This window comes from Clytia hemisphaerica, unplaced genomic scaffold (genome assembly GCF_902728285.1).
Source record: "Clytia hemisphaerica strain Z4C2 unplaced genomic scaffold, Clytia hemisphaerica genome assembly, whole genome shotgun sequence".
Classification (NCBI taxonomy): Eukaryota; Metazoa; Cnidaria; class Hydrozoa; order Leptothecata; family Clytiidae; genus Clytia; species Clytia hemisphaerica.
This window is the reverse complement of record NW_027103836.1, coordinates 3120260-3130483: the sequence shown is the minus strand read 5'-3', so window position 1 is coordinate 3130483 and position 10224 is coordinate 3120260. Positions and strand designations below refer to the sequence as shown.

Here is a 10224-nt window from a genome sequence, read left to right as displayed (position 1 = left end):
ATTGTTGTACTTCTTTTATTAATTAGTTCATCATTTTTTATACCAATACAATTTCTTGAACCGTAACCTAAATCTTATTTCTTAAATTCGAAAAATGCTTTACAATGTCAAATTTTGTCAGAAATATCCCCCCAACCCTATAAGCTCCTTCTATACCATATCAATTATTGCCATTGTTTTAAAAATTATATATCATGATTTATTATCTTACATTATCTTATTAATTTATGTCATTTTATGTAAATAAGGCATACTTTAGATTTTTAGCACAAGAATTATGAGTACATACAGTGCGGTCAGACTAGACAAATTTAACGCTGTCTGGCTTTAAATTTAAAACTCAATTTTCGGCAAAGTTCAAAAGGGAAAAATCAAGCAGTCTAATCATTAAAGGGACGTAAACATGAGCGCAAGACGTTTATTAATTTTCATAATTTTCAAACATTTTCTTCGCAAAAAATGGGAACGAATCAAACGATTTCGTACTTTTACACTTCTTAATATGCTGCATTACAAACGAATGAAGAGATTAGCTTTGATGATGAACCGCCCGTTTCTGGCTCGCAACGAGCGAAAGATTTGGGCCCTTGAAAGACACGAATTTTGGTTTACTGATCTATGGGATAGAAGAGATGAAATTGATAATAATGTCCGTCATAGCCAATGGCGACAAGATTTCCGAATCAAAAAGGAAACTTTTGAAATGCTTGTAAGATTGATGAGTCCAAGGTTAGCAAAGCAAGACACGCAACTTCGCAGGGCTGTACCGATTGAAAAAAGGATTGCGATTGGATTATGGAGGTTAGCGACGGGAAATGCATATAGAACAGTCGGAAAAACTTTTGGTGTTGCAAAGTCTACTGCTGTTTCAATTACGAGGGATTTTTACAAGGAACTTTCGAGGATTTCGGGTCAGGTTATCCATTTCCCAGTTACAAGAGATGAAACTAGAGAAGAAATAGGACGATTCAAAGAGGAAACAAACTGTAAAATTCCACAAGTGGTAGGGGCAATTGATGGAACGCATATCAAAATAACTGCACCAGCAAGCGAACATAAGGGAGATTACTACAGCCGTAAGCAATGCTATACAATCAACACTCAAGCAGTTGTTGGTGGAAATCTAAAGATCCTAGATGTCGCAACTGGGTTCCCAGGGAGTATACATGACGCCCGAGTGTTAGCTCATACGTCGCTATTTCGAAAAGCAGAACGCTTGGAAATTCTAACTGATCCTACTAAACGGATTGATAACAACACTATACGACCACTTTTACTGGGAGATGGAGCTTACCCTCTGGTTCCATGGCTAGTCAAACCCTATCCTTTTATTCCCGCTTTAACGAGGTCAGAAAAACGGTTTAACAAAATACTCAGCTCTGCTAGAGTCACGGTGGAAAGGGGATTTGGTATTTTAAAGGCTCGCTGGAGATGTTTACTAACGCGCCTTGACGCTGAAGTCGAAAATGTTTCTGATCAGATTATCGCTTGCTGCGTTTTACACAATATTTGTCAAGAAATGAATGACGAATACATCGATGAAGATGGAATGTTAGATAACATACTGAGAAACGAGAGGCGAGCAAGGCAACAACGACGAGTTAACCAAGACATTTATCCGCTGGGAGAAGAAACAAGAACAATATTGAAAATATATTTAGAACAAAACGAGTAGTACTTTTCATGTAGTGTTCAATGAGAGTGAAATGTTAAAATATTAACTAAAAACCGTTAAAAACAGTATAATGTTTCAACTTTTAAATTTTCTAGAAAAAAAACATAAGACAAGTGTTACCAAAATATTTTCACTTTTGATTTTGACCACCAGGACCACCAGATAAAATGTTTCCTAACTGTAAGAAAAAATCTCTATCGCGTTTTTTTTCTTCTGCGTCATGTTTTTGTTGGTTTTCCACCAACTCTCTCATGAATTTTGTGTAGTTTTGTTCGGAAGATTTGAAAAAATCAATTTGTTCTCTCTGAACATCAAGTAGTTCTTCGTGGAATGTTTTTTTCTTCTTATTCTTTTTTGAATCATTTAAATCAGTCAATTTTCGTTTGTTCTTGTTTTCATTTCCGTCAGGTTTCTTGTTTTCGACAGTACCCTCAGATTCTTCAAACGTGTCATTGATACCCGTTCTGCAAGCCGTCTCTGTATCAATATCAGAATCTTCTGATTCAATAAGCTCATCTTCTTGCTGGAGGATGGATTTGCCACATGTCCAATCGTCTGGTTCGGCAGGTTCGGCTCTATCGTCTGCACAATCTGATGATGGAAATTGCAAAAAGAATTAGAAAGAAACATACTCATTGGGTGTGTGAAAATGCTCAAAATTTTATTTTAATTTAAATTTTTTTTCTATCATATCGATCATCTCTCACATGGGTTAAAATCAACAAATTTAGAAGGGTTTTGAAAATTAAAAGAAAAGTACAAACATCCATTTCATTTACGCCTCGAGATTTTAGATCATGCTATAACAAAACAATTACCTGGTTTTTTGATTGTCCAGATTCTTTGACATTTGGCATGGTCATCACATGTTTATCTGAAAGGACCCGATCCAATTGTTGATAGAATTTGCACGTCTTAAATTCAACACCACTCTTTCCCTCGTTGTGCTGCTTACACTTCTTGTATGCGTCTTTCAGTCCTTTTATTTTGGCTTTACATTTTGTAATGATTTTGGGCTTTCCGTTTACTTTGTTAACTGCGTCTCTTATTTTACCCCACGCTTTGTTAGCATTTGTCGAATTCAACATGTCTTGATTCTCAACCCATAAATAAACTAATGTAGTGGTCTGTTCTGAGGTCCAGCTATCTCTTGTTGTGTTTTGTGATTGTGATGTCGAGGGTTGTTCGGTCGACGGTTCGCTTTGTAGCTGATTCTGTTGAAAATTTGATCCTGTTTGTGGCTGATTCGGTTGTTGGTAAGCTTGTTGACTTGGAAAAACCGGTCTTGTTTGTGGCAGATTTTGCTGCTGATGCATTTCCTGGTTAGGAAAATTTTTGCACTGCTGCTTGGTAGTTTTGATAGTATGTTGGATGGTAGTATGGTGGCGGAAATGACATTTTTCATCCAAAAATACTTGTTTTAACAAATCCAATTCTCCCTCAACTTTTCTTCTCTTCTCAATGACTCAATCAAACCACATCAAATCACAACACACAAAAATAAAAACAGACACATTTTTATCACTCATGAAAAATATGAAAAAGTGTGTTCTTCTGATCTCAAATTTTCTTTTGTTTCGAGCCCCTATTCATACTCAATAAATGGGCCCTAATTTTAACAATAGAGTCAAAATTTTAAGACATGCTCGGGAGCATGTCTTATTTCGGTTTAATAATTAGACCCATTATATAAATTTGAATAGAAGATTTATTTTTTTGCAAGCGGTCAGACTACATTTTGTCTTGTTACTATGGATACGGGTGTTATTTAACGATTTTTTTTTCTAGTGTGACCGCACTAATAGATATTAATATGATTTTTTTAATATTGACTTTAATTTTAAAGAAGAAAATCATCAAAGAATATTTAATAATTCAATATCTTATCGAATTTAATCTCGCGTCTAATTGTCGCTACAGTAAACAGAAATTTAATGTTTTCATATTAGAAGTTTTTTACCTTTTCAATGTTATGAAATGAGGCGGATCAAGTATTTTTTTAAGCTAGAATATATATTCCCAATAACGAAACGTTGGTTATTTCTGGTCTAGACATCTGCATCTTTTCGAAAATGCGTAAATAATAAATTGTTAATCTTTCCTTTCATTAAAAGAATTTCGTTATTTTTTTTACAAAAAAGGTTCGTCTTTTCTCAATTTTGAATTTAAAATTTCCATGGACAAGAAAACAAGTAAAAGTGAATCTTCACTGCGTGGAGAAAGTCTTATATTTTCACTTCAGAGAAAAGTAGTACTTTTCGTGGCTAAAAATGTAATCATTTTGTACATCGAAAAGTTAATTATGTCGATATTTAGAAAATTTAAGCTTTTCGAGAAATAGTGAAGATTCACTGTTACTTGTTTTCGCACATAAGAAAATTCAATGATTTCAAAACAAGAAAATTGAGAGAAAAGTTAACTTTTCGTCATATATCTTGCGTTAGAGAAGACAACTTTTCATGCAGTGTACAATTGGCATTACGATTTTGTCAAAATTTAATGTCAAAGATAATATCTTGAACTGTCCCAACCTTCATTGTTGACCTAATCAGTGTATTTTGTGAAGGCAGGAACAATTGTCTCTTTCAAGACAATTCAAACAAGACAAATTTAATGTTTGTCTTGAAAGAGTAAGAGAATATGAGTAAGATATGAGAACTTCCCAAATCACCTTTTAAGCATGCTGTTAATTCCCTTCCGATTTCAGATTTTTAATCTCTCTCCCTCGTTTTATTCCTCCTGCTGTCAATGGTCCGGATCTACGTTAAATTTTCAGCAAAATCAAAGTAGCCTTTTCCCATGACGCTATAATATTGATTATCTTGCAATTTACTGTGTACCTTGTATGACTCTTTAAATCTAACGAGTTCAGTATTTTTGCTGAGCTTGGGAAATTCATGATTTTGCATCAGACAAAATTACGTCATTTAACGGAAGAAACGGATAGTAAACGATATCATCTTTAAGGAGTTACCCTATACCTCCAACACGTATACCTGTACACGCTGACCTTAGTTTCACATCGATCTCTTAAATTTAGGAATGGAGTGAGGTTCTTGATCCACGACTTTCGCATTGATAAAACTAGACGATGAAATGGGCCGCTCTATTTAGTATCCATACACGGGGTGAACAGATGGAACTCTGGCACATAAATGAATGAATGCACTAACTGAATTTTAGCCCTTTAAAATGATTTTGAAATAATATTTTACCTCTGTACAATATTTCTCCAAGAGGGTAATGAAACTACAATGAAACTTTCTCAGACTAAAAACATACTTTAACCTTTTAAGTGTCGAGTATATTGGACATGGGCTATATAGGAGGGCGAAGCCCTCCTGTAATGGCCAGTTTGAGTTAGAAATCGTCATTTTTGGATTGTACTTCATGGTCAAGCAATAAAAAATACTCAAAAGTGAGTCTTTCCAGCGAGATTTTAAAGCCAAAAAGTCAAAAAATGCAAAAATATGACAAAGATCCACTTTTTTGAGATTTGACCGTTGTTCGATCGTTTTTAGTCGACGAGTGTTCCAAGAACCTCCAAATTTGGCCCTGTTTTACGTTATTCTGTCCGCTAGCAAATTGATTTGAAGTTTTACAACTAACACAGTTCCATCATTCAGTCAGGCCCGCGCATTGACTGCTTTAGTTCCACTAACCTACCCCCCTAGCCGCCGCCCAACCCTTCACTCCTTAAAGAAGGGGAGACTCTAAGCTACCCAACGAGTTATGAATGAGCTCCTAACTCCTTCTAGATCCGGAGATGTAAGCCTAAGTTTGAACTAGCGATTTTCTTTAAAAAACTTAGAAAAAAGGACTGTGGCATTGGAAAACATCTTAGTGATAAGATATAAGCCTTTTTGCGCTTCTTGTTTTTTGGTTGTTTTTTTTGACACACAACACATCGACTACTGAGAGCAGCTGCCCCTGGGGCTTCCTGCTATCATGCTATAGACCAGTTTCCGGAAAAATAATTTTTCCATTTTACCTGTATAGCACACAATTTTGTCACTTTGGTCATAATTTGGTCATAAATGGTACATAAGCGTGATCTTTCCTTGACTCAAGCACGTCTTAGAATAAAAGCTAAGCAATCACTATAAAATAATAGAGTGACAAATAGTTTATTTTGTGCGAGTCAGCAAAATTTTTCTCGGAAAAATAAGATCATTATCACTTTGTCCCGTTATCTCATAGCTTGAAACACTAGTAAAATATTGCGTCACGAAGTTTCGAGTCAAAATTCTTTCATCTATATTTCATTCCAGTGAACAAAATTTTTCAATACAGGTTAATCTATCCGCAATTACCAACGATAAGATTCAACCTATAAATCCTTGGTTCATTGGTTTTGCTTTCTTTTTCCTAAGCCTTCGAATTACGAATTATCTCCTGAAAATCTGGATTATTGGCCGGCAAATTCAGTGTGTTGATTACAATAAATAATGTTTATGGGCCGTTGAATGAAATCATCTATCTAAGAAATTTTTTTTTGAGTATCCACCATCATCTAGAGCAAGACAATTTGCTTTCCACATTATTATTTGATTAATTCCTTCATTTCCCCCGATTGGTTAAAGAATTAACACCAGGCTATTTAACACCCTCGTTGATTAAACATTACACCGTTTCAGAGCTGTAAAGTTTGATATAACTTACTGCCTCTTAATAGCTCCCTTTCCCCAACCTCATTTTATTTCTGTCACAGTGTAAGAATGGATCCAACTGATTGAAATGATACTTCTATTTTAGTAGAAGATTCTGATTACATATTTTGACTAGCACTAAACTAAAATTAGCTCATATGCAAAAAGTTGACAAAATCGTTCTCACCCCACTCAATGTTTGAAACGTTTGAAAGATTAATATTTTGCACCCAAGTAAATTTCAGATTGTTAAATTCCCGGCCCACTTAGGCACAGAGACAGGGGTGTTATTTAGACAAGTGACAGCTTATATAGGGAGCCCTATTCTGAAAAATTTAAATATCGGTGTATAAAAATATTTTTCTTGATTTCCATTAGGTTCGGTGTAACTGGGGTTTTTCCTGCTAGAAAACCTATGCCATAGAAAACCTACTAAACTACGTAAGTAAATTTTAGACTTTCTAAGCTAAATTTCTCAGAATTGAATTTTTGTTTACAGTAAGCAAAACAATCACAACCATCTAATGATAATTAATCATCATCGAATAAAAGATATAGTGAGGCCAGTCATTAATTCTTCAGTACAAAAATCCGAATCCAAATTTATAAGATTACGTCATTTTTGTTATTCCATGAAAAATAATCGAACAAAACAAATGTATCTTTTTTGACCGCATATATGCCAACGCATGTCAATTAGCCACTCTTACATAAAACTATTGTCTTGTTTTTCTCACACATTAAAATTTGGCTGGTCTTTTGTTTCGTTAAAACCTCATGGTTAAGGCCCCAAAAATTTTAATGGAGCATTACTGTCAAATTAACCAAGAAATCAACCTATATTATTTTTTAATTGATTGGTCTCTAACCACACCAAACTGGGCTGGGAAATTTTGCGACTTTGCGGCTTTTAAAAAAATTTATGTCACAGACTCACATTTGTTTTGCCGCAAACATTACTGTTATTAGCAGGCATCAAACTCTCCAGAAAACTCGTTATCTCGCCAACTTTGTGGACGCACAACAACTACGCTTTGTCAATTTTTAACGTCTCAATTCGAAAATCTGCAAAGTTGCATAACAATATGAAGCCATAAGTGGGGATGAAATTACTCCCCTAATTTTCATAGGGTAATAGGGTTACTTTTCCTCAATTCTTTGTTACTTGGGTACAACAAATAGAAGCTGGATTATTTGATCGAAATGCTGTACAAATAGAAACATCAATCGAAGCTGAAATCGAAAAACGAATACAAGTTTTTTTTTTAATAAGAATAGTGTACTTTGGATGAGGGTCAAGAATTCTTAAGAAAGTGCCAAAATTGAGGGTGAAATATTATTAACGTATTCTTACTTTTTTAGACTCGACTTTTGAGAAATGATCAATTTGAGAGTTTTGGACTTTTGAGTGAACATTTGGGTTAAAATTACATTTATTCCTCAAAGCTTCAATTTATCTCTAACAAAGGGAGCAGTTTTTTTCTGTTAACCAAATACAAAATGACTCTATTTTTATCAAATGTGTGAAATTCACCCTAGAGGGTATTCTTAGGGTATTCTTACGATTTGACCAATTTTCACCCTGATATTCTTATAGAAGATATTCTTATAAAAAAAGCGTGTATCTGATATAATGAACTAATTTCGAGGCTTAAAGAACCTTTAATCAACCTTTCTCGTTCATTTTATTGAAGTGAAATTCTGCTTTGTCATGATGATATTTTTCAACTACGTAATATTCCATCAAAAATAAAAACCATGAATCGAAATAAAAACGAACAACTAATAAGAGAGTTTGACCCGACTAAGGGAATGTCCGATGATTAAATCCCACGCGATAAATACGGTCGAAGAGTGAAAAAAAATGCAATTCTTCAAGAAGGAAAGATGACTTTCTTGGGACATTTAACAAGAAATTCTAACATTTTTGTGTGGAAAAACCACTGGAGACCGTGTTACTTCAGTAAGAAATAAGAAAGAGCATTTCTTTAATTCATTGATTTTTTTTCTGGCTAGGATCAGATTAGATTTAAACAATACAGGGGTTTGAAATCGAGTTTAGAACATCACTCAAAAACAAGTATCATGCTTGAAATATAAAGTACCCAAAAAGAGTAGCGAACGATCTCATTCTAGTTGAAGACTGCACTACAGTAATTTCTGAATGTTCACTCAAACATTAATATAGTTTTGGTAACTCTTTGAGACTGTAGAATTTGATGGTATCCGCTAACGGTTTTTGTATTCGATTTTCGTTGAAGCAAATATCGGGTTATCAATTATTGAAAAGGGGAAAATGTAGTTATTATTTATGATGTGTATTCTGAGTCGTATAGTAGAACCAATATCCTATACCTAATTGTTATGTCACAATTTATCAAAGAGCACAAGCCAATTTATGAGGGACACCCCTCCTGTATTCGGAAGAAAAGATTTAATGACTGAAGTATTGAAATACATTCAATTTCTTACGATAATCGATATTGATATGAAAATCTAATTTTTTCTATGAGATTTGTACAGGGCTTAATATCGCTTTCATGGGAGGCCTAATTATGACCACAGCCCTGTTTGATTGCTTAGAAGAATAGAGGGTGAACTTGTATTTCTTTTGAATTTAAAGATTCAGGAAATATTGGTCCGTTTTTTTTGGTTTGTATAATTGTCTATCTATTTATTAAAGAGTGTCTTAAAGTAAGAAAAATTCAATTTCCCTAGAGATTTATTGTGCAAAAATAATCAGCTGATTAGATGCTGGTTTAGCTTTGCAAGAATTTCTTCCTGGAGGTTCTAAGCCGTCTCACTTACAAAGCTGTTCAATTCATGAAATTTTCTCACAATAAACTTTGAATTTAGTTTTCCAAATTAATCCAATTGTATAAAGTGAGTAGAGTGTCATGAGATATTATTAGCCTTATTCATTATCAGTTTTTGGGTAAATTTAGTTCAAGCCGAAATTATTTCAAAAACAATTGTTTCAAGCGGAATGATTGAGGGACACATTTTCGTGGTACACCTTGTATCTACCATTTTTAAGAGAGATGAGTGGCTGAAACGTTATTTAAAAATCCGGAATTTTGAGCTGCGAAATTGATAACAGTAAAAGCGATTATTTACCGTCATTATCAGCCAGTTTGAGTCCAGATGAATAAAAAAAACTGTCTCCGCTGAAAGAAAACAGCATAAATACTTTCAACTCTTTTCAATTCAAAAGGAGATGCAAAGTTCTCCCGTGCGGGGAATCGAACCCCGGCCGTGGCGGTGAGAGCGCCAATTACAAGAAAAATCATAGTCCCTTGAAGATCGAATTAGAGAGAGGCAACTGTAAACTCACTAACGAATGAAAGAAACGGTATCTAATACCGAACAATGAGGCACTTGTTTTCTTTCTGCAGACTCATTGCTCTTTAATAACACCCTGCAGTTGTTTCACAACGAAAATTATCATTGTGTGGGACCTAATTTTCATTAGTTGAAATTTTGCATACTAGAATAATTGACTTCTAAAAGAAAACCACAAGCACTTCTACTTTCCCAATTTTTTCATCCAACTGGGATATACAGTAATGTTCTTTTCTTAATGTCAATATTGAGGTTTTCTTTTATGTTAGTAAAAATTTAAAAGTCGGGGAAAGTTTAACAATTTAATTATAATGAATTTGGAAAAATTATCCCTTTATTGCACTAAAACTTTCCTTATTTGAGAATCACAAGACCAGCGAGTAAGTTGCTATTTTTCAATGGGAACACAGTTTTGATGTATTTTTTCCCGTTAGGAATTAATACCTTTTGGTATTCATTCTGCAAATAAACTACTAGCCTCTTCATGTTGTTTTATACATCTTGATAATTAGTTTATTTTTTGGACTAGCTTTCCCTGCTAAATTAACGGTTTTAATT

The 10224-nt window shown here is 34.1% G+C and overlaps 2 protein-coding genes across 2 annotated transcripts in view; both read left to right on the top strand.

Moving 5' to 3' along the window:
- The first annotated feature begins 502 nt into the window (after nucleotides 1-502).
- On the top strand, nucleotides 503-1675 carry LOC136807294 (uncharacterized). The gene has a single exon (XM_067063905.1). It carries the CDS (start codon nucleotides 503-505, stop codon nucleotides 1673-1675), a length of 1173 nt encoding a protein of 390 aa, XP_066920006.1.
- Nucleotides 1676-6708: 5033 nt separating this feature from the next.
- The window catches only part of LOC136807268 (uncharacterized), a 147430-nt gene continuing 143914 nt past the window's right edge, over nucleotides 6709-10224 (top strand). The window contains exon 1 of the mRNA XM_067063869.1: nucleotides 6709-6765. The gene's annotated coding sequence lies outside the window, so the exon portion shown is untranslated. The remainder of the gene's footprint in view (nucleotides 6766-10224) is intronic.